This window comes from Polyodon spathula, chromosome 5 (assembly GCF_017654505.1).
Source record: "Polyodon spathula isolate WHYD16114869_AA chromosome 5, ASM1765450v1, whole genome shotgun sequence".
In the NCBI taxonomy this organism is placed as follows: Eukaryota; Metazoa; Chordata; class Actinopteri; order Acipenseriformes; family Polyodontidae; genus Polyodon; species Polyodon spathula.
Genome location: NC_054538.1, coordinates 953106 through 978502, shown reverse-complemented (window position 1 = coordinate 978502; position 25397 = coordinate 953106). Strand labels below are relative to the sequence as shown.

General features: G+C 39.8%; 1 protein-coding gene across 6 annotated transcripts in view; it reads left to right on the top strand.

The window, feature by feature from the left end:
• Positions 1-20048, top strand: part of LOC121315382 (T-lymphoma invasion and metastasis-inducing protein 2-like) — a 115020-nt gene extending 94972 nt beyond the window's left edge. For 3 of the 6 annotated variants that reach the window (XM_041249428.1, XM_041249429.1, XM_041249426.1), the window contains 11 exons: positions 229-297; positions 4026-4151; positions 6761-6869; positions 9165-9344; positions 10371-10489; positions 13884-13992; positions 14440-14498; positions 14616-14721; positions 15849-15936; positions 16625-16779; positions 18833-20048. In XM_041249428.1, coding sequence (XP_041105362.1) covers positions 229-297; positions 4026-4151; positions 6761-6869; positions 9165-9344; positions 10371-10489; positions 13884-13992; positions 14440-14498; positions 14616-14721; positions 15849-15936; positions 16625-16779; positions 18833-19533 — 1821 coding nt within the window. In that variant the 3' untranslated portion in view covers positions 19534-20048. The remainder of the gene's footprint in view (positions 1-228; positions 298-4025; positions 4152-6760; positions 6870-9164; positions 9345-10370; positions 10490-13883; positions 13993-14439; positions 14499-14615; positions 14722-15848; positions 15937-16624; positions 16780-18832) is intronic. The other 3 variants (XM_041249432.1, XM_041249431.1, XM_041249430.1) reach the window with 2 other exon arrangements.
• Positions 20049-25397: the final 5349 nt, after the last annotated feature.

Below are 25397 nucleotides of genomic sequence, written 5' to 3'. Positions count from 1 at the left end.
AACAGCTCATGCAATTGTAGTGATGCAGATTCCTTTACAGAAGTTTTATGTAGTGGGGAGTGGGGACTTTATATCATGCTGCTATTATGTAAAGCCTGCTTGACAATGCTAGGCAGCTGAAACATGGTGCTAGCAGAATAAGGCTCTCTCAATTATGATATGTGCCACAGAAACATACAGGTTGGGGATTTCATACGTATCAATATATTTCTCTTTTTAAACCCCCAGGATTTGAGCTGCCTCTTTGAAATCTACCTGAAACCCCTACAGAACGAGACCTTCCTCACTCAAGATGAGGTATGGAGAATGGCTTTCTAATTTTATTTTTATATTCGTGTCCTATATATTCACTTTCATTAAATACAGACGGATTTCTTGAGTGGACTTTTTTGGAGGTGATATGAAGTGACAGCGGGAGACGTTTCACAAACGAGTGTGATGCTGGTAAAGTAGTGTGGAAGCTAAACAAAGACAATGGCTATGAAGAACAATCTCGTTTAACATCCAGAGACATCTCTCCTGTGTAACGCATTCTCATCATCGCTGGCATTTTCACTTGAAATAGAGCCTTATTTTTCAAAAACAGTTATTTATTCATTTATTCCTAATAATTTTCTCAACTAACACTTGAAACAAACAAGCGTTTCAGTCATTCTTGTAAGTGGCAGCTCATGTTAAGTAGTGGGTTCTGAGTTAGTGATCAGCGTGTTTTGGAAGTTCAGCCATTGAGTAGACATTGGTGGTTTTTTTTCTTTTATATTAAGAACATAAGAACATAAGAAAGTTTACAAACGAGAGGAGGCCATTCGGCCCATCTTGTTCGTTTGGTTGTTAGTAGCTTATTGATCCCAAAATCTCATCAAGCAGCTTGTTGAAGGATCCCAGGGTGTCAGCTTCAACAACATTACTGGGGAGTTGATTCCAGACCCTCACAATTCTCTGTGTAAAAAAGTGTCTCCTATTTTCTGTTCTGAATGCCCCTTTTTCTAAACTCCATTTGTGACCCCTGGTCCTTGTTTATTTTTTCAGGCTGAAAAAGTCCCTTGGGTCGACACTGTCAATACCTTTTAGAATTTTGAATGCTTGAATTAGGTCGCCACGTAGTCTTCTTTGTTCAAGACTGAACAGATTCAATTCTTTTAGCCTGTCTGCATATGACATGCCTTTTAAGCCCGGAATAATTCTGGTCGCTCTTCTTTGCACTCTTTCTAGAGCAGCAATATCTTTTTTATAGCGAGGTGACCAGAACTGCACACAATATTCAAGATGAGGTCTTACAAGTGCATTGTACAGTTTTAACATTACTTCCCTTGATTTAAATTCAACACTTTTCACAATGTATCCGAGCATCTTGTTAGCCTTTTTTATAGCTTCCCCACATTGCCTAGATGAAGACATTTCTGAGTCAACAAAAACTCTTAGGTCTTTTTCATAGATTCCTTCTCCAATTTCAATATCTCCCATATGATATTTATAATGTACATTTTTATTTCCTGCGTGCAGTACCTTACACTTTTCTCTATTAAATGTCATTTGCCATGTGTCTGCCCAGTTCTGAATCTTGTCTAGATCATTTTGAATGACCTTTGCTGCTGCAACAGTGTTTGCCACTCCTCCTATTTTTGTGTCGTCTGCAAATTTAACAAGTTTGCTTACTATACCAGAATCTAAATCATTAATGTAGATTAGGAATAGCAGAGGACCTAATACTGATCCCTGTGGTACACCGCTGGTTACCACACTCCATTCTGAGGTTTTTCCTCTAATCAGTACTTTCTGTTTTCTACATGTTAACCACTCCCTAATCCATGTACATGTGTTTCCTTGAATCCCAACTGCGTTCAGTTTGAGAATTAATCTTTTGTGCGGGACTTTGTCAAAAGCTTTCTGGAAATCTAAATAAACCATGTCATATGCTTTGCAATTATCCATTATCGATGTTGCATCCTCAAAAAAATCAAGCAAGTTAGTTAGGCACGATCTCCCTTTCCTAAAACCATGTTGACTGTCTCCCAGTACCCTGTTACCATATAGGTAATTTTCCATTTTGGATCTTATTATAGTTCCCATAAGTTTGCATATAATAGAAGTCAGGCTTACTGGTCTGTAGTTACCTGGTTCAGTTTTGTTTCCCTTTTTTTGTGGATCGGTATTACGTTTGCAATTTTCCAGTCTGTCGGTACCACCCCTGTGTCAAGAGACTGCTGCATGATCTTGGTTAGCGGTTTGTAAATTACTTCTTTCATTTCTTTGAGTACTACTGGGAGGATCTCATCCGGCCCAGGGGATTTGTTTATTTTAAGAGCTCCTAGTCCCTTTAACACTTCTGCCTCAGTTATGCTAAAGTTATTTAAAACTGGATAGGAACTGGATGACATGTGGGGCATGTTGTCAGTATCTTCCTTTGTAAAAACTTGTGAAAAGTAATCATTTAACATATTTGCTATTTTTTTTTCTTCCTCTATGATTTTGCCATTTGTATCTCTTAAACATTTAATCTCCTCTTTGAATGTTCTCTTGCTGTTGTAATATTGGAAAAACATTTTGGAATTGGTTTTAGCTCCCTTAGCAATGTTCATTTCTATTTCTCTCTTGGCCTTTCTAACTTCCTTTTTGACTTGCGTTTGCAGTTCCGTGTACTCTTTCTGCGTACTTTCTTTTCGGTCCTTTTTTAATGCTCTGTAAAGTGCCTTTTTTTCCGCTGAATATTTTTTTTAATTGATCTATTAAACCATTTTGGCAATTTAGTTTTACATTTTGATTTGTCTACTTTAGGGATATAATTGTTTTGCGCCTCTAGTACTACGTTTTTGAAGAACAACCATCCTTCTTCTGTGGGTGTTTTCTCTATTTTACTCCAATCTACTTCTGTTAGTCTCTGTTTCATACCTTCATAGTTTGCTTTTCTAAAATTGTAAACCTTAACTTTAGTCTTTACTTTTGGGGATTTAAAAAACACTTCAAATGAGACCATGTTATGGTCTGAGTTTGCCAGTGGTTCTCTGACCTCTGTTTTAGTTATTCTATCTTCGTTATTTGAAAAGACTAAATCAAGGCATGCCTCCCCTCTAGTGGGTGCCTTCACAAATTGTGTTAGGAAGCAGTCATTTGTCATTTCCACCATTTCTATTTCATCCTTCGCGCTACCCACCGGGTTTTCCCATTTTATCTGGGGGAAGTTGAAATCCCCCATTAGTATGGCTTCTCCTTTGCTACACACATTTCTAATGTCATTGTATAACAGATTATTGTGCTCACCGTCTGAATCTGGCGGTCTATAGCATGCTCCTATTATTATGCCTTTTGAATTTTTGTCTGTTATTCTGACCCATATTGATTCGGTTTTATTTTCTTTGTCCAGGTTTAACACCTGGGCTTCAAGACTGTTTCTTATGTATAGCGCTACCCCTCCTCCTCTTCTGTCCTGCCTGTCTTTCCTATACAGTGTATAGGATTTTTTCTCGGATTTCCCACATCAAGCAGGTATCACAGATTACAGGCTTGAAGACCATGTTGAGGTTTTTTTTTTTTTTGAAGTTTAGTTTCTTCTGCAACTGTCAACCTGCTTTCAAACTGCTTCGAAACTGCTCTGTACTTTTCCACGCCTGTACTTCTCCCACTCGCTGTCGCTTCCACTCGCTGTCGCTGGGAAGACTGCCTCGTTTAACTGCGTTGTTCTGCTGTGCTGTCGGCTCCTCCCCTCGCCCGTGTCTCAAAACGACGCTGAATTTGAATCAGCTGCTCCGAGTTTCAGCTTGTTTGTTATCAGAAAAACACACGCGGCTGTTTGACTTTGAGCTGCTGCTGTGTTTCCCCAATGTCCTCTGTTTTCTGATTAAAGCAATTCAAGATGCAATTTCTCCTTTCTGCTTCGAAACTGCTCTGTACTTCCACGCCTGTACTTCTCCCACTCGCTGTCGCTTCCACACATTGGTTTTCATTGCTGGCTGTATTGAAACTCTGGTACTGGAGTGCAGTTTAGTTTCTTTTTGGAAATGCATGTGATGTGTTTACTTTTCTCACAGATGGAGTCCCTGTTTGGGAGCCTTCCTGAAATGCTGGATTTCCAGAAGGTGTTCCTCCAGACGCTGGAGGAGAGAATCGCTTCCTCTCCTGATTTCAGCACCCTGGAAACCCCGTTCCAGTTCAAGGTGACTAACGTTTTACCAGTTTTTCAGTGAAATAGAGTTACAGGAAAAAAATCCATTATCTGAATTAAAACCAAAATTGTTAAGATTATGAAAAGTTGCAAAAAGCACACAAGCACATTGTTTTTTCCTGCATGCTTGCATTGCTGCTTCGTTTGGGTTTTTTTCTTTCTTTAGTAGTTCCCTGTGCTTTGTGTTTTTATGTATTTTTGACCTCCATGCAGATACGATTTATTTTTCTTTTTTTTGGGACTAATAAACTGTTCTCTAAAACAAGGAACTAAACTAATCTGAACTAATGTACTGAAGTAGTAACCACAGAATGTAACTAAAGTAAGGGTGTAAAAACATTTGAACAATGATTTCATATGGACAGTTCATGAAATGAAAAGATCTGAGCAGCATGTTTTCTCAAGCAGATGTATGATGCGTTGGGGCGGTGGCTCTCAAGCTGGGTAGCTGCAACAGTATTCCTCTCCTCTGCAGTGAGTAGCTGTGGAGCACTGGAGAACAGAACATATGTTACTTCATGCCTGAATTCTGATATTCCTGCAGATTGAACAGTGCTGTAGTCAACACCTTGAGGTCAGGGGGAAGGCAGACCAACTATTAAAACAGGATCAAATGCAGCAGGCTTGTATGATAGACAACTGACAGCAGCAACAGCCGTTATAGAATAACATTTAAGAACATAAGAACATAAGAAAGTTTACAAACGAGAGGAGGCCATTCGGCCCATCTTGCTCGTTTGGTTGTTAGTAGCTTATTGATCCCAAAATCTCATCAAGCAGCTTCTTGAAGGATCCCAGGGTGTCAGCTTCAACAACATTACTGGGGAGTTGATTCCAGACCCTCACAATTCTCTGTGTAAAAAAGTGTCTCCTATTTTCTGTTCTGAATGCCCCTTTTTCTAAACTCCATTTGTGACCCCTGGTCCTTGTTTCTTTTTTCAGGCTGAAAAAGTCCCTTGAGTCGACACTGTCAATACCTTTTAGAATTTTGAATGCTTGAATTAGGTCGCCACGTAGTCTTCTTTGTTCAAGACTGAACAGATTCAATTCTTTTAGCCTGTCTGCGAGTAACAGTCGTTATAGAATAATATTTATCAGAGTAACAGTCGTTATAGAATAACATTTATCAGAGTAACAGCCGTTATACAGTAACATTTATCAGAGTAACAGTCATTATAGAATAACATTTATCAGAGTAACAGTCGTTATAGAATAACATTTATCAGAGTAACAGCCGTTATACAGTAACATTTATCAGAGTAACAGTCATTATAGAATAACATTTATCAGAGTAACAGTCGTTATAGAATAATATTTATCAGAGTAACAGTCGTTATAGAATAACATTTATCAGAGTAACAGCCGTTATACAGTAACATTTATCAGAGTAATAGTCATTATAGAATAATATTTATCAGAGTAACAGTCGTTATAGAATAACATTTATCAGAGTAACAGCCGTTATACAGTAACATTTATCAGAGTAACAGTCGTTATAGAATAATATCAGAGTAACAGCTGTTATAGAATAACATTTATCAGAGCAACAGCTGTTATACAGTAACATTTATCAGAGTAACAGTCGTTATAGAATAATATCAGAGTAACAGCTGTTATAGAATAACATTTATCAGAGCAACAGCTGTTATACAGTAACATTTATCAGAGTAACAGTCGTTATAGAATAATATCAGAGTAACAGCTGTTATAGAATAACATTTATCAGAGCAACAGCTGTTATACAGTAACATTTATCAGAGTAACAGTCGTTATAGAATAATATCAGAGTAACAGCTGTTATAGAATAACATTTATCAGAGCAACAGCTGTTATACAGTAATATTTATCAGAGTAACAGTCGTTATAGAATAACATCAGAGTAACAGCCGTTATAAGGTAACATTTATCAGAGTAACAGCTGTTATACAGTAACATTTATCAGAGTAACAGCCGTTATGCAATTAACATTTATCGGGCTGTGTCCACTGCGGGGGGGTATGATTACACCGTGTAACAATTTTTATTTTATTTTTTTTTGTTCCTGGGTAGTAAGTGTTATTTCCTAATTGCTTATGCCTCAAAAGTATAGAACATGGCTATTATTCCCCACAAACTTTGCTTTTGTGACCACGACAGTGATATTTCAAAATATCACTATTTCCAATGAGAAAACGGGCACTTTTGTGTCTTCTCGTTCACATAAAGTCAGAAAAAAACAACATATGAATCCAAATTAACATGTATTTATACTAAAGTAATACAAAAATGACTACAAAAGATTTAGAAGTGAGTAGTTTTTCAAGATTTACAATTATACTGTAAATTTACGATATCATCGTAAATCTCGAAAAAAAGACACAAAAGCGCCTGTTTTCTTATTGGAAATAGGTACATTTCAAAATATCACTGTCGTGGTCACAAAAACAAAGTTTGTGGGGAGTAATAGCCATTTTCTATACTTTTGAGGCATAAGCAATTAGGAAATAACACTTACTACCCAGGAACAAAAATTGTGTTACGTAGTGTTATTTTTGTTTCAATTAATGAGGTTCCTGATCAAGAGTTATGTGTATTCATGTAATATGGAATTCTATGTTTCAGAAGTTGCTGTTTTCCCTTGGAGGCTCCTTTCTGTACTATGCTGACCACTTCAAGCTTTACAGCGGCTTCTGTGCAAACCACATCAAGGTTCAGAAAGTGCTTGAAAGAGGTAAAAAGACTGAACAAGAAAGAATGTGTTCTTTAAATGCTGTTTAATAAGAAACAGTCATTACTAGCTCTTGGGAGGGGGGTGGGGGGGTACATTTGCAGATGAAGTAGATTAGAGAGTTTAATTTTATTGAAGTCTCTTAACAGGAGTGCTAACAGAGTCTTTAACATTCGTGTTCTTATTACTTACTAGATTAAGAAACCTTATCACCTTATAACCCTTTTGTCACAATTAGAATCCATGGTCTTTAAACATGATATGAATGTTATTAACAGCAATAGATTATGTGTAGAGATAAATCTTTAATATAATAGTTTGTTTTCGCTGTAACTTTAATACTATAAGAATGTTATGATATACATTATTACAAGATTCATGGACATCACCACTTCTAACGGGACCCGAAACAGCAGTGTTTCCTGGGTCCTAATCACACCCAGTGCAGGAGGTCAAACGGTCTGATTGCAGCTCAATCGATCCACAGGCTTTTACACACAGAACAATCAGAGATTACCTACAGCAGCTAAATGCATATCCTGAATTGCAGTGTACAAAATAGGCAGAAAAGACAAAACAAAAAAACACTTTATTCAGGAAAGCAGAGGAGGGCAATATGGTGCTTGTGCTAATGAGAAATGTGATTTTACTATAGTGGTTGTCAGTTTTTAACAGCAAGATGCTAAATGACATTTCTGGGAATATGAAAGTGTGGGTATGACAGTGGCTAGAGAAAACTAACATAATTGTGTACAATTTGTAAACGACAATCTCCGTACAAACATGAGGTGTATGAAGCTGCATTTTCTTATGCATTCTTCATTTGATGTTATGCAGTGTGCTGTGCTCCCTAAGAGATGCTCATGACTTCCAGTAGCCGGCAGTGCGCTGTTGTGGTGTTTGGACTGAACTTACCTCAGAGGAGGCTCTGAAGCTTTGTAAAAGGACTGCTAACCACTGCTTTAATATAAATAAATAAACAAAAGGTGCCTGCCTCTTCAGCTTTATCAGCGTTATTACTGGCCCTCATTTATTGTTTTAAAAATATGTTGGTTCCTTTTTTTTACAATATTTCAAATACCGGTACAATGCTGTATTTCGGGTCCCTTTGCTGTCGGTCGATGGTTCCCACGAGACATCAGAGTGGATCTGAACAGATGAAGAAGCAGCAGCTCTGAACTGAACGACTGACAAAATCTGCCAGAAATAGTTCAAGTGAAGGCGGTGTGCTAAACACATTTCAGAATAAATTTGGAAAAAAACCTGAAACCTACGTCAAATCCCATAGTAGAGCTTGATAATCACCTTTCACGGTTTACTGAATAAAAATACAACAGTTCAGATATGGAAAAGAGTACCAAGTTGATTGTTGTCCAATTAAAAACAAAAACTAGACATGCTACTTCTATATAGGAGGGCGCTCAAATATGTGTCCAGTAACTGTAGGTCCCCCATAGTCCACAAAAATATATATTAAATAAACAAACACACCTGCACATTATCGTGTAGTCAGAGCAGGGTGGCCAACCTTGCAGTTTTGTTTTTACTGAAGTACAGATTTACAGTGGCCTTTTTTTACTGACACTGTATTGTTTATATATAGAAGGAATAAATAAAACTGCATTATAAAATTGTCTAGTTTTGATGGACATATTTGCAGACTGGATCGTTTTTAACAGCAGTCTTGAAGTCAGAATTCCACTCAGAATGTTTGTAGACAATTGATTTCTTACGTCTGTTCATCTGAGAAAAAAACTTGTTCTAATTCTGCCTCGGTTGAAATGTCAGTGACTGAAGTTCTTCCAGTTTTCATTCAATTCCGTATCTGTTTAAAAAAAAATATATATATTTTTGGGGCCCCCATGACTTTGGGCCCCAGGCAGTTGCCTAGTTTGTCTATGCGTTATTCCAGCCCTGCCTGGAGGGGCCATTGATAATGTTACTAGTGTTAATAAGAGAGGGCAGACACTGTGTAAGCACAACTTTAAAAGCACTGCCCTTCGCCCCGCTGCCTGCATCCTTCCGGCTGTCCGGTAACAAGCTCTCTGTTATTGCACTAGCAGTATTATCAACGGCCACCCTTTTGGTTGGTTGCTGTAACACCAACTCTCCAGAGTGCAGTACCTGTAGGTTTCTTATTTCATTCCAGCCCAGTTTACCATTTTTTGTTTATTTTTGATATAAAGTGATTCACTGGCGCATTCACCCTTATAGTTGTCCCAAATGAACTGATGAAACTGTCTACAGTAATACAGCCAAGTTCAACAATGCTAACCGACAGTGTGTTGTGTGTTTTAGCTAAAACAGACAGAGCTTTTAAAGAGTTTCTTGGCGCCAGGAACCCGACCAAGCAGCACTCGTCGACCTTGGAGTCGTACCTCATCAAGCCAGTGCAGCGAGTCCTGAAGTACCCTCTGCTGCTGCGGGAGCTGGTGTCTCTGACAGACACAGAGAGCGAGGAGCACTATCACCTGACAGGTATGCATGGGACTGCAGCACACCGGAGTGAGCGTGTTCCTATTGTATACCAGGGGACTGCAGCACACCGGAGTGAGCGTGTTCCTATTGTATACCAGGGGACTGCAGCACACTGGAGTGAGTGTGCTCCTATTGTATACCAGGGGACTGCAGCACACTGGAGTGAGTGTGCTCCTATTGTATACCAGGGGATTTGTGGCCGTGTAAAAAGCTATACAAACCATGATATTATATCCTCAGTAATGTCAAGAAATTCCAAAAATGTTCATGTCAGTGTGTGCAGCTATCGCCAAAAGTTTTGTATCACCAAGAATTTTATGACTGAGACATCATTTAAACAAAAAACTATATGAACATAATTTAGATATTTTATTTAACATCATGTAATCAAAGAAACTAAAATTATATTGCAAAAGTCTACCTGAAGCTATAATAGGATCACAGTGTTTCATGTTAGATTTCAAAATGGTACATTTTTGTCAGTTTTTCGTTTATTGGGAAAACTACAACATCATTCAACAGGTTTCAGTTAATTCTATAGCCTCCTGAGTAATTTCATTGCATGGTTTCAAATGCTTGATTTAAAATTCTGCTGTTCTCAAAGAAATGCTCTTTCTTGTGTTAAGCTGATGTATTCTAATATATTTTAATGAATTTTAAACAATGCCGTGATTCTGTTTTTCCAATGCAGGATATCCATGAATATATGAAATTAACTTTCTGATAAATGTGTTAAGTGTGTTCCTGCATATTTGCTGACAGCTACTGAATTTGAATCTCAGGTTTCAAAACCATCATCACACTTAGAGTGCTTAAACCTTTGTATTGTACTGGATCATTAAACTAACAACTGAAGTAAAATAGTACTTGATGTATGGTATAGGTCACTTGCTGTAAATGCAAGTACAGTAGTATTGAAATATACTCACTTTGAAGCAAATTTGCAGTAACAAGCATAAGTGTACTGAATATAAAACACATGACGTGTACGTGGTGCTAATAATGGTTTTGCATTCTTGTCTGTAGAAGCATTTAAGGCCATGGAGAAGGTGGCCAGCCACATCAACGAGATGCAGAAAATCTATGAGGATTACGGGACTGTGTTTGACCAGCTAGTTGCAGAACAGAGTGGAAGTGAAAGAGAGGTAACAGCAAACAGCTTCCCCATGTGTGCGTGTTGTGGAGCAGCTGTGAGGTCTGGTCTGCATTCTTAAGGGAGGGTTTTCTCCCAAGCTTTGGGTTTTGTCTGGCACAGATCAGAGTGAGGTGGAGATGTCTGACTTGGCTGCAGTGCTTGCGTTATTAAAATCATATTCTCCAGGGTTAGATCAGCCCAGCTGGCAGTAAATGGGGAGGGGTTACTGTTTGTTTATATTTTCTGTACTGTTTATCACAAGAAGGTATTGGTTTTATAAATAATTGGGACTGTTTTGGGGGAACTTCTAGTTATTATTTAAAAGATGGGCAGCACCTAAATAAACTGGGGGCAAGTAGTTTGGCAGAAAATATTAAATGTCTGCTTTCTTTTTTGTAACCCTCCAGTTAATTCACTTTGTTAGTTATTTCTTTCCGTGTTTCTTTTCTTAATGTTTTTTGGCCCTGCAAAGTGTTGAATAATATTTCTTGCTTTTGTTCCATTTCAATAACACGTCAATTTGTCTTTGTGGAAATTCATTTTCCTTTTCTTTTTGGCTGGTGCCATAGTTGCATCAAGAGTCTGCAGAAGCCCCGCTCGATCTTATTATATTTGCTACTACCTCTTTCTGTTCACTATACCACTCATTTATCTGTGCCAGAAGGAAGTTCCAAATCTTGACTTTCAGCATTGCAAATCTATTTATAATGCGATGCAAATTCTGATATCTGTGGTGACATTACTGTGGTTGTTGATGTAAAAGATCTGTTTACGAAGGATGGAGGCTACGAATTCGCAGAATTTACAGTAATATTAGTACATAGAGCCCTAAGAGTGAAGTGCATTACATTAAAACTCGCAAAATAAATGTATCCAGGCTCTCTGATATACTGAGGCTATCGCAGCTGACTGCTGCTCCGTCTCTTGATATCGTTAGAATTGTCTTTTGATACAGTGGCCCCGGTTAGAACTCATACACTCTTGTACTTGTTTTTTTAGATCTAATTCCTGTGAAATTCCTCAAAGGCATTTTTTGTGATCTGTGTGAGTTTGTTTTAGAAATTATTAACAGACCTTTGTCAACTGGAACAGTACCAACTGCTTTTAAAACTGCCTTGGTTAAGCCGGTACTCAAGTCTAATTGAGACCCTACAGTTTTGAGCAGTTGTAGACTAGCACTGCAGTTTACCGTTTGTAGCTAAGATCATAGAGACGGTGGCAGCCAATCAACTGCATATGTTTCTTAATAACCATAGCCTGATTTTATTAGATATAAGTGCAGCACTTGATACTGCTGATCGTACCATTTTAATGGATTGCGTTGAAAACTGGGTAGGGTTGTCTGGATCTGTACTAAACTGGTTTAAATCATATCTTACTAATAGACGGAATTTCATTTCCTTGTGAGATTCAGCATCAGGATTATCTGTAATTACCTGTAGCGTTCCCCAGGGCTCCATTCTTGGTCCCATAGCTGGGGGAGATATTGCATAGTCCTAGTGTACATTTTCACAGCTATGCTGATGACACACAGTTTATACTTCTGTGAAACCTGGGAATACCTCTGTGATCTCTGATTTAATTGAGTGTCTGAAATATGTAAAGATCTGGATCTCTCCATTTTTTGCAGCTAAGCTCAGATAAGACAGAAGTTTTGATTTGGGGTTCTCGGCCACAACTGGAATTTGCCCATTCTCTAAAAACAAAGTTCAGTAATTTAACTTCAAACCCAAAATCAGAGGCCAGAAATTTGGGATTCATGTTTGATCCTGATTCATGTTTTTTTTTTCTTTTTAATTTTTATTTTAGAGTTTATTATTTTTATTTTATTTTTTTCCCCAATTAGGAATGTTTTTTCTCCTCAGCACAGGTGTTCTGAAGGTGTGTGAGCGTCCTCTGATCTTGCAAGCCTAAAGCCAGAATCGCTTTTACGCCGAGCAATCCAGAGTAGAGCTGGGCGGGGCTACCGATCCCAGAGAACAGAGATCAGCCCTGCTTTTTATCCACTCTGAATGTGCTCGGTGTCTGGCCAGTAGGGTTTGTTGTTGCAGGATGAGGAGAATGAGTCCCTGCCGGTTTCCCTTCCCCCACCCTGGGAGTTTCAGAGCCAGTGTGACGCCCGTTTCGGAGTCCCCCAGCAAAGTTCAGCCTCTTTGCACAGCTGGGATGCGAACCCCTGCCATCCAAACTGACTCACCCTGCGCTCTCAGCGGTAGCACGTGACCAGCGTCGTCCAAACTGTGACTCACCCTGCACTCCCAGCGGCATCACGTGAACCAGCATCGTCCAAACTGTGACTCACCCTGCACTCCCAGCGACAGCACGTGAACCAGCGCCGTCCAAACTGTGACTCACCCTGCACTCCCAGCGACAGCACGTGAACCAGCGTCGTCCAAACTGTGTGACTCACCCTGCACTCCCAGCGACAGCACGTGAACCAGCGCCGTCCAAACTGTGTGACTCACACTGCACTCCCAGCGGCAGTGCTTTAACTGGATGAGCCACTCGGGGATACCCTGTGATTTATGTTTTGAGGCTCATATCTGTAATGTCACTGAAGTGTCTTTTTTTATCATCTACAAAATATTTCTAAGATTAGATCTTGTCTTTCGTTGCTTGATTCTGAGAAGCGAATTCATGCTTTTGTCTCATCTGGACTCAATTGCTGTAATGCTCTTTTTGTTGGGTTACCAGACCATTCCTTTACACGGTTACAGCTTATTCAAAATGCAGCGGCGCGGGTGCTTAGTAAAAACATACTAAGTGGCCACAACTCCCATGCTGGCTTCTCTACACTGGCTTCCAGTACGATTTAGAGCTGATTATAAGATCCTACTTTTGACTTACAGACACTTCATATCCTGGCACCTGATTATCTAAAGAGCTGTGGTCCCTGTAGGTACCGAGACGTGCTTTAAGGTCGGCTGATTCTGCTCTTCAGTCCCTCCCAAAGATTAAGACAAAAAGGAACGGAGAAAGAGCTTTCAGTTCCAATGCTCCCAGACTGTGGAATAAGCTACCATCTGACACTAGAGATGGAGAGTCACTTTGAAATCAATATTAAAAACTCGTTTACAAAACACAAAATGTTAAGTGTTCTTTTGTCTTGTTTTTTTTTTATTTCTCTAATATTGATGTTTTTTTTTGGTGTTTTGATTTTACTGTAACTTTTTCATGTTCTTGTTTTTCTATTGTTTGAATTGAATTTATTGTAATTCCTGTTTTTATTGACTTGTAAAGTGCTTTGATATACTGTTGTATGAAAGGCGCTAGATATATAAATACACTTACTTTCTTAGGCTTGCTTCCCACGGGTAGGGTACAGTCACAGACTCTGAGACTACATTACGCACGGTCCTGTATTGCAAGGTTAATAACCGATGGAAAATCTGTGTAACCCTCAGGTTACTGAGATTTCCATGGGAGAATTCCTCATGCATTCCTCTGTGATCTGGCTCAACCCTTTCCCGTCTCTGGGTCGGATGAGAAAGGATCCCACGATCACTGTATTTGGTAAGTAAATGCTTTTGAGAAGCTGAGTCTTTAGTAGAGAAAGCACTGGATTTCATTTGAAAGCAGTGTTCTTTAACAAAGTGTCAAAGACACACAACGGGCTCTATTGTAGTTTCCCATAGTAACAGTATAAACCCGTAATGTGGTGTAATTAAGGGGCATTGTATATATGTGCAATACAGTGGAAATACTGTGTCACTAAATACAGCTGTCATGTAAGGTGCAGTGCTATGCTGTCTACTGTAATAAACACAGCACGTACAGTGTAGCAAGTTCAATTCATCTCAATACGAAAGGGAATAAAATACCCAAGATTGTAAAATGAGCTAATCAGAATGGCATAAAACCTCCATGTGCTGCTTCAGGGTCATTTATATTTGGTGTCTGTATTCACAGTACAACACCCAACAACATTTTCGACAAAATCACTTTATTTTCCTCCTTCAGTTTTTAAGAAAGCTGTGATCTTGGTGTACAGAGAGAGCAGCAAAATGAAAAAGAAAATAGTAAGTATCACTGTCTTTTGTATTGGTGTTATCCTTGGTGTTTTTATTTTTCAATTCAATAATGTCACTTTTGCACACAGGTTCACGTGAATGTATTTTTGTGTTTTTGTTTTAAAGCAAGCTAACACTCGAGCTGCATACATCCACGGGGATATGGATCCATTTAAATTCCGCTGGCTTATTCCTTTATCCGCACTTCAGGTGCGCCTGGGGAACGCAGCAGGTGAGCAGGATTGTGTGCTTGTGTAACTGGAAGTGATCCATGATGTTCCTTGAGTTCAGTATTATACCTTCACATTATCTAATTGATGTACAGTACAGGTGCTATAGAAAAACATTTTAATAGGGATGGGGATGGGGATATGAACAGGGATTTGAATAGGGATGGGGATGGGGATATGAACAGGGATTTGAATAGGGATGGGGATGGGGATATGAACAGGGATTTGAATAGGGATGGGGATGAGGATAGGGATTGAATAGGGATGGGGATGGGGATATGAACAGGGATTTGAATAGGGATGGGGTTGGGGATCTGAATAGGGATTTGAATAGGGATGGGGATGGGGATATGAACAGGGATTTGAATAGGGATGGGGATGGGGATAGGGATTTGAATAGGGATGGGGATGGGGATATGAATAGGGATTTGAATAGGGATGGGGATGGGGATATGAACAGGGATTTGAATAGGGATGGGGATGGGGATATGAACAGGGATTTGAATAGGGATGGGGATGGGGATATGAACAGGGATTTGAATAGGGATGGGGATGGGGATATGAACAGGGATTTGAATAGGGATGGGGCTATGACCAGGGATAGGGATAGGGATTTGAATAGGGATGGGGATGGGGATATGAACAGGGATTTGAATAGGGATGGGGAGGGATAGGGATTGAATAGGGATGGGGATGGGGATATGAACAGGGATTTGAATAGGGATGGGGATGAGGATAGGGATTGAATAGGGATGGGGATGGGGATATGAACAGGGATTTGAATAGGGATTTGAATTGAATAGGGATGGGGATGGGGATATGAACAGGGATTTGAATAGGGATGGGGATGGGGATGGGGATGAACAGGGATTTGAATAGGGATGGGGTTGGGGATCTGAATAGGGATTTGAATAGGGATGGGGATGGGGATATGAACAGGGATTTGAATAGGGATGGGGATGGGGATATGAACAGGGATTTGAATAGGGATGGGGATGTGATTAAGGTTAGGCACAGGGATGGGGTGGGTATAAGGTGCTGTTTGTCATTATTGAGAAACCTGCTGTTCATGGAGAGGTAAGCTCTGTAACATCACAAATGTATTTGTTGTATTTGTATATGTTTACAGGAACTGACACCAATTGCATTTGGGAATTGATTCACACAAAATCTGAAATTGAGGGAAGACCTGAAAGTGTATTTCAGCTGTGCAGCAGGTACTGTGTGCTCCTGGTCTCAAATATGTACATTAACATCTGCTTGCACACAACCTTAATGTTACTGTAGGAAATATAATATAATACTTTAGTGCAAGCTTTGATTCACATAGCTTGCCTCCTCACCCAGACTTGCTATCATCTTCCTATGGAAAGGGGTGAACAAAACGGATGTACTTGATTCAGAAGTGAAGTGAATTGGGTTATTTCCATTTGCTGTGCTAAAGCCTGAACCCTACGTATGTACACTTGCTTGTTTTCACTGCTGTCGTCCTGTAATGATAAAGCAGCATGATCAAGTGTGTTGTGTTCCGGTCTACAGTAGCATGGATGTTATGTTTCAACAACATACGAACATCAAGGGTGCTGTTCACAGAGGATCACTTCACATTTCAGCTTTACCTAATGATCAACAAGTGAATGTTTAAGATGGCCAAGTTTCAAGAACGGTGCCATCAAATAGAGCTGTATACTGTACGAGCATCAACGTATTATTAGCTATGAAGGGCAGATTGTCAATATTTGTTTATATATATATATATATATATATATTATATATATATATATATATATATATATATATATATATATATTTATATAATAATCAGTTTGTAGGCATAATGTAACATGTTTGCATAATGTATCTTTGTTGTCATTATTAACAGACCATGTTTTTCTTTTGCTGCAGTGTACCTGAAAGCAAGGCACATATAATTAAGGTTATTCGCTCAATTCTGAGGGAGAATGTCAGACGACACCTGAGATGTGAGTTTCCTCTGGAGAAGATCTGTAAAGAGCGCCTTGTTCCATTACGAAACACAGTGCCGCTGTCAGCCAGGATCGGTGAGCACTTGATAGCATGCTCTCTTAAGGGAACATTTTGTACAGCTGGAGTTGTATTACTTAGTTCACATCTTTGCTTTATAAAGTCGAATGAAACCTGCAGAATAATGTTAGCTTAACATATTGAATTACACAACGCTACCTGAGAATTAACCCATTCACAACCCATCTACCTCAGAATAGAAGAGCTTTACAACATGTACTGCATCATCTGAACAGTGAACAGCATGATGTGTAGGTCCGGTCTGTGCTCTGGACTACTCACTGTCAAGATGGTTGTGAATGGGTTCATTCTCAGGTAGATGGGGTGTGAATGTGTTCATGCTCAGGTGGATGGGGTGTGAATGGGTTCATTCTCAGGTGAGGGCGGGGTGTGAATGGGTTCATTCTCGGGTAGGGTGGGGTGTGAATGGGTTCATTCTCGGTAGGGTGGGGTGTGAATGGGTTCATTCTCAGGTAGATGGGGTGTGAATGGGTTCATTCTCAGGTAGATGGGGTGTGAATGGGTTCATTCTCAGGTGGATGGGGTGTGAATGGGTTCATTCTCAGGTAGATGGGGTGTGAATGGGTTCATTCTCAGGTAGATGGGGTGTGAATGGGGAGGGTGGGGTGTGAATGGGTTCATTCTCAGGTGAGGGTGGGGTGTGAATGGGTCTCAGGTAGATGGGATGTGAATGGGTTCATTCTCAGGAGAGGGTGGGGTGTGAATGGGTTCATTCTCAGGTAGATGGGGTGTGAATGGGTTCATTCTCAGGTGAGGGTGGGGTGTGAATGGGTTCATTCTCAGGTAGATGGGATGTGAATGGGTTCATTCTCAGGTAGATGGGGTGTGAATGGGTTCATTCTCAGGTAGATGGGGTGTGAATGGGTTCATTCTCGGTAGGGTGGGGTGTGAATGGGTTCATTCTCAGGTAGGGTGGGGTGTGAATGGGTTCATTCTCAGGTAGGGTGGGGTGTGAATGGGTTCATTCTCAGGTGGATGGGGTGTGAATGGGTTAATTCTCAGGTGATGGGTGTGAATGGGTTCATTCTCAGGGGAGGGTGGGGTGTGAATGGGTTCATTCTCAGGGTAGGGTGGGGTGTGAATGGGTTCATTCTCAGGTAGGGTGGGGTGTGAATGGGTTCATTCTCGGGAGGGTGGGGTGTGAATGGGTTCATTATCAGGTGAGGGTGGGTTGTGAATGGGTCCATTCTCATTGGAGGGTGGGGTGTGAATGGGTTCATTCTCAGGTAGGGTGGGGTGTGAATGGGTTAATTCTCAGGTAGGATGGGATGTGAATGGGTCCTTTCTCAGGGGAGGGTGGGGTGTGAATGGGTTCATTCTCGGTAGGGTGGGGTGTGAATGGGTTCATTCTCAGGGGAGGGTGGGGTGTGAATGGGTTCATTCTCGGTAGGGTGGGGTGTGAATGGGTTCATTCTCGGTAGGGTGGGGTGTGAATGGGTTCATTCTCAGGTAGGGTGGGGTGTGAATGGGTTCATTCTCGGTAGGGTGGGGTGTGAATGGGTTCATTCTCAGGGGAGGGTGGGGTGTGAATGGGTTCATTCTCGGTAGGGTGGGGTGTGAATGGGTTCATTCTCAGGTGAGGGTGGGGTGTGAATGGGTTCATTCTCGGTAGGGTGGGGTGTGAATGGGTTCATTCTCAGGGGAGGGTGGGGTGTGAATGGGTTCATTCTCGGGAGGGTGGGGTGTGAATGGTTCATTATCAGGTGAGGGTGGGTTGTGAATGGGTCCTTTCTCAGGAGAGGGTGGGGTGTGAATGGGTTCATTCTCGGGTGAGGGCGGGGTGTGAATGGGTCCTTTCTCAGGTGAGGGTGGGGTGTGAATGGGTTCATTCTCAGGTGAGGGTGGGGTGTGAATGGGTTCATTCTCAGGTGAGGGTGGGTTGTGAATGGGTCCTTTCTCAGGGGAGGGTGGGTTGTGAATGGGTTCATTCTCAGGTGGATGGGTTGTGAATGGGTTCCTTACCCCTTGTAAACAAGGGCACCTGCTGTAGTCTAACTAAAACTCAGCTTCATTGTTCAAAAAACGTATTCCTATTATGTATCATTGCAGGTTCTTCGAGGGCCTCCTGGTTATGCAAACTGCCATCCAGCAATGAAGGAACCTTAAAGGCAACCCTGCTGGATTGGTACGAGGGGAGTCACAGTAGTGGCACTCAGAGCAGCGACTGTCGGGCAGCAGAGACCATGCTGGACTCCCACCCGCCCACTGGCCATGACAGAGAGAGCATGCTGGATAACTACCCGCCCACCAGCCAGGACAGAGACAGCAAACTGGACTCCCAGATACTGCGGCCACGTGACCCTGAGGACAACGCTGTCAAGGAATCAGACATTCTGAGTGACGATGACGATTACTGTGAGACTGGTAAAGCATCTCCAACCAAAGATATTGAGGCCCAGTTTCAGAGGCTGAAGCTTTGTGAGGACTCTGGTTCAGACAGACGGCTAGCACCCTGTGTGCAGCCTGAGACTGAAGAACTGGACATGCCAGAGAGGCAGCCCATGCTGGTGCGGGGACACTACTGCCCCATCAAACGCAAAGCAAACAGCCTGAAAAGGAGCAAGGAGGTGTTGTTAGATATGAAGGAGCACGGCAGATCTCTGGACAGCCAGTCAGAAGCAGCCAGCTTGGATCTCAATGCCCTCCTCGAAAGGGAGTTCAGTGTTCAGAGTCTGGCCTCGGTCGTAAATGAAGACTGTTTTTATGAAACTTCAGACAGTGATAAAAAAACAGTCTTTCCTTCTCTGTAGAATTTGTCCCATTGTATGCATTAGCCTAAACACTGAGGTCAAGTTAATTTTCTTTTGAGAGAGACTGGAATGGTTTCTGAAATAAAGACATATCTTTTTACCTATTTGATACAAGGATGCAAATTTTACTTAATGAGAGAATCCCTTGGTGCATCTTTAAACGAAGTAAATATTTTCCCTAAATAGTTTTATTTTACTTTTTTTTTTGTTGTTTAAGAAAACATTTCCTCGTATTTATTATGGTTAGTTTTCCTTTAGAAAGCTATTTCTGGACCAGTAGTTTATCTTCCCAGTTAAAACGTATTCCACAATGAAAAAAGACAATTTATTTTTTATGTACATTTTATATAACTTTGGGAAATGTAGAAGTATTGTGTGTGAGTTTTTTTAATAAACTTTATCAAAGCAGTCTGTTAATGTTCAATTTTGGGCTTTCCAGTTATGGTTTTATATGAATGAAATCATTATGTATTTGTGCAACAGCTCTTTCGGGTTGGTAGATGTTTTTTTTTTTTGGTTTGTTTGGTTTTGTTTTGATTAAGTTTAAATGCTTTTTAAAATATTTTTTAATTGTTAAAGCTACAAAAAGACTAATGTATTTTCTGTTAATGACTGTACTGTAACTTAATTTTGGATATAGTTTGTATTCTTGACATTGTAAAAGTAAAAATAAGTGCTAGAATTTGCAATAAATACTGTGTCTAGTAATATATGGGAGTTCCAGTGGTGTGTTTTTATCAATTAGAAAACGTACAAAAGGTTGAGGTCCAGAAATGAAAAGGGCCCTGAAACAGACTGGGATTCCGGGGTCCTGAAACAGACTGGGATTGCAGGGTCCTGAAACAGACTGGGATTGCAGGGTCCTGAAACAGACTGGGATTGCAGGGTCCTGAAACAGACTGGGATTTCAGGGTCCTGAAACAGACTGGGATTTCAGGGTCCTGAAACAGACTGGGATTGCAGGGTCCTGAAACAGACTGGGATTGCAGGGTCCTGAAACAGACTGGAATTGCAGGGTCCTGAAACAGACTGGGATTGCAGGGTCCTGAAACAGACTGGGATTGCAGGGTCCTGAAACAGACTGGGATTGCAGGGTCCTGAAACAGACTGGGATTCCAGTCCCATAGATATGCATTCAGCAAAGCGAATGAAGCTGGCCTGTCTGTCTGCCTGACATGCAGCTATGGGCAGAAGTTTTGCATTAGCCTATAGAATTAACTCATTTTGAAGTCGAATGAAACCTGCTGAATCGTGTTACATTAACAGCATTACATACCGCTTTTATTTTCCATGTACTTACCGAAAAACTGACAAATTGAAAAATGTGGCATTTTGAAATCTAACATGAACTACTGCGCTACTATTGTGGCTTCAGGTAGACTTTTGCAATATAATTTTGTAGTTTCTTTGATTACATGATAAGTAAAAGAGCTAAACTAGAACTACCAGGCAGTTTTAGGGCTTCCAAGCTAAGGACCAGCTGGAAAGTTGGCAAGCTGTAGCATTGCAGCACAGGTGTCAGATCCATGGAGCAGTTTCATTTCAAAATACTGCATTAATTCATTATCTCAGGATGGCTTATAACTCTAAACACCATGGTAACCATGACCCTATCTACACACTGTAAGGATTTATAGCTAATTTTACATTACCTTAAGGAGCGGTCAAAGGTCATGATCAAGGTATTTTTTTAATAGAGCATATATGGGTTCCTATGTGTATATGTATAAGTATTTATATAATGTACCTGACTGAGTGAGATTCCTCGGCTTCAATCTTTACTACCAGGTCAGCAAGAAATGTTGCCATTTTGCGCATTGAAGTTGCTGATGGCAAAGTTGTTGTTTCTTTTGTTTATAAAAGTAATTTGTTCACATTCTGAATGCTTTGCAGATAAATGGCGTCTCAATTTTGCAGGATTAAGAGTTTTGTTTGCTTCGGTCGTCCTCAGATCCAGTAAATGTAAATACCGGTGCTGGTCTCGCAACCGTTCCCTCGTGTAGAAGAATAATCTATCCGCTGCTAACGCGATTTATTGAACGCACTGATTGTCAACTTCGCTCGACGTACATACAAACACACACCAGAATACGAAAACGAGGTGGGTGGGAAACAGTTTAAGCAATTAAATGTTTGGAGTGTACAGGATGTTGCATACCGCTTCTGCGCTGTGTAAATGCAACGGGATTGGTGGCATTCTGGTTAAATAACAGACTGTACACTTCATTTCCAGAAGTAGTGTTGAGAATTGCCTTTTGGCATATAGTCTTGTGAGCAGCGATGTAGTCGAGGGTATACACAGGTAAACAGCATTTGCCCACTTTTAATTTGAGCAATATAGCGTTTACCCACTTCTCATATAATTGCACCTATGACTTTACTCGATTTTAAGATACACACTCTTTATTTCCCTATGACTACTGGATTTTAAGATGCATGCTCTTTATTTATCTATGATTTTATTGGATTTTAAGATGCATGCTGTCTTTATTTATCTACGATTTTATTGGATTTTAAGATACATGCTGTCATTCTTTATTTATCTATGATTTTATTGGATTTTAAGATACATGCTGTCTTTATTTATCTACGATTTTAGTGGGTTTTAAGATACATGCTGTCATTCTTTATTTATCTATGATTTTATTGGATTTTAAGATACATGCTGTCATTATTTATCTGTGATTTTAGTGGGTTTTAAGATACATGCTGTCATTCTTTATTTATCTATGATTTTACTGTTTTTTTTGTTTTTTTTTTGGTATTCCCGGCCTGTCATTCCACTTTTATTTTGTACATTAGTTTATTTGTAAGAAACAGTATTAGGGGTTTTAAGATTTCTGCTTGGGATTGATACAAGCTTTCATTACGTATTCATCTTTCTTTGCATTCTATTCAATGGGCATTCCATGCATCAAACTTAGGGAGCTGTAATATTAATTTATAAACACACCGGTAATAAAAGAAGTGTGTGTAAAGATGCAGCCTACAGACATAGCTTATAAAATGTGGTTAACCCTTTCAGGACCAAACAATTTTCCGCGGGATGCTCCCCCAGGACCAGGCCTTTTTTGGCTGTATTTGACTCTTGCTGTAAAAATTCACTAAAATATTTTTTTAGAATTGGTATCCTTTTTTTCAAAACACTGTGGAACATTATAAAGTACTTCGGAAACCATATAAACTTTTTGCTATTTTATTTCAACATGACATTTCGGTTTGTTTTATTTTCTATTCTGCTTAGCAATACAGGTATAAAGACGTGTTATTCTGTGACCCAAGGGACCTTACAATGCTTCCTGAAAGTTTTGTTGAAAAATATTGATGTTTGGGCAAATTACAAGACATTGTTTCACCTGAGTGATTGCAATGATATACAGGTGAACCCGTTTAATATCACATTGCTGGATATCATTCCCCGTTTATTATCACGGTATTTTAAAAACCACTCACCATGCACCATAGGTTCTTTGAGAAATCCCCTCTCTTAACATGATCTCACAAACCTGCTTATTGCTACCTTTTGTGCATCCTGTCAAATGCTGCATGTGTGGGCTTTCCTAAGTAGCCACAGGATAGAATTCATTTCCGACGCAACTAATAATCGTCTCGGCTGATAAACTGACATTTTGTGCAGCCTGTCAGATGCTGCGTGGGCGGTTTTAACGGGATACAGTTCAGTTACAAAACACCAACGTGCCCAATTTTTTCTTCTTTAAAATAGTCTTATACAAATGCACCCAAAAAAAAACCCAAGTGCAATGCCTAATTGATAACTCTCATCAGTCAACAACTCATACCATTTGTAGATAATAACACAAACTGTTTCGATCCAGGTAATAATACAAAACGTATTTGTCCTGTAGTAAACTATATGCAGCGTTGTTTTCTTTATTTTAATCTTGCACTCGTAGTGGGCTGTCATCTGCAATTGTTAAACCCGCTTTATATCGCGAAGTATGCCTGCACGGCAATCACGGTGTAAGGCGGGTCGTCTGTATAGACACGTGTATTCTCAGGGTTTGTATAAGAAATAATGGAAACTACACTCGATAAATAAAATAATTTCATTCACTCTATCAGTAATAAGGGTAAAAAAAAAACCTGCCTGCCTAATTCATTTCATGACATAGCATCTGCTCATATACACGTGTTTCTTGATATTTATAAACGGTGTAAAAACATATATATTAAAGCACGTCAATATAACAGATTTACAGCGTTTTCCCCTTTTTTTGTCTTAACTGTAAACACGTTATTACGTCATGCTCTGTTTCTTTGTCTCCGACCTTTTAATGAAATGCCTATCTCAGTGACGTCACACGAACCAACACACAATCGGGCACTGAAATTCAACCCCTCTCCTAGCCAATGATACGCGTTAACAAGCTGCGCTAAAAATTATGGTGGCGCAGCAGGTAAAGGAAACAAAGTGCATTTCTGAGCGTGTTTACCCGCTCCAGTATGATCGTGTTTACACCATCACCAGCTGTTTGTTGTGTTGCTCAGAATTGCAGAAAATAATTTTGTTGTTGTAAAGTTGTTTGCGGACCCCGTGGAGTTCACTCACTGAACCCCTGCGCTAGGACTTGTAGAACCGGAGAAATGTTGAATTTCTGACGATACCTGAAAGTACACGTTTCAGAACTTGTAAGAATATGTTTGTTAACATTTATGTGTGTAGCTAAATCTGGACTTTTTGTGGTTAAATCTACGGGAAAAATTGTGATTTACATTAAATCCGGGGGATAAAAAACACGGCTGTTAAAATATAAAGCGCTAACATTTTAATATGGGTGTCAGGCAGGGAGGGGCAACACATTGTATTCTACGAAGCGTATAAAAAGTTTGCGCACACTGATCTAGAGGTTTTGCGGGGGGGTTTTTTGGCAACACTGCTGGCGAGTGTTGCCGCCGGGGTGCTCACACGGGGGTCCGCTTGTGTCTACTGCTTTTAATCTGACCTCGCAATTACTTACTAAACCCTTATTTGAACTAATAATTTGCTTAATTACACATTTTTACTTGTTTGCAGCTTTTAAACGGTTGCAGATTTCAAGTTAACTATAACATTTTATAAGTAACTTGAACTCTGCAGCGACCAGACACATGATCCTGGGAATTGGGTTAACTGATCGGAACAATTAAACAAGTTACACCGATAATGGGGACTAAACGTTTTCCTTTACTGACAAATTGAACAAAGTGACATTTCAAAATCTAACATGAAACACTGTGCTACTATTATGGCTTCCAGTAGACTTTTGCGATATAATTGTATAGTTTCTTTGATTACATAATGTTAAATAAAATATATAAATTATGTTCATATAGTTTATTTTTTATTATTATTTTCTTTTAATTGTCTCAATCCTAAAATTCTAGATGATGCTAAATATTTGGACCTAGCTGTATAAACCGTCCTTATTAGTCCAATATATGGAGTTCAGTGTCAGATAAATATATAAAGGGATCCCTGTAGAAAAAGAGACACACATATTTAATACATATTGAAGTAAAAATAAATGTCACGTCTTTTTCGTGCACATTTCAAACTGGCGGATCTGACTGTACTTGCATTGAAGCTGCCCACACTGATTCGCAGGCACAGCAACGTTTAATTGCGTGATAATGGACCATTATTTTATAGTTAAAGCATATTAATTGAAATTGTACTGTGTTAAACTGAAAACAGTATCAAAACGTACATGGTTGAAAAGTTTATTTTTCATTCTCTCTCTCATATATCTGACTGCCCGAATGTGACGGACATAATAAAATGTACAGAATACAGTTTTTAGAACTACGCGTCATTTCAGAGGAAAAATGCAGCCGTGTCTGCAAATAACTTTAACCATAGATGC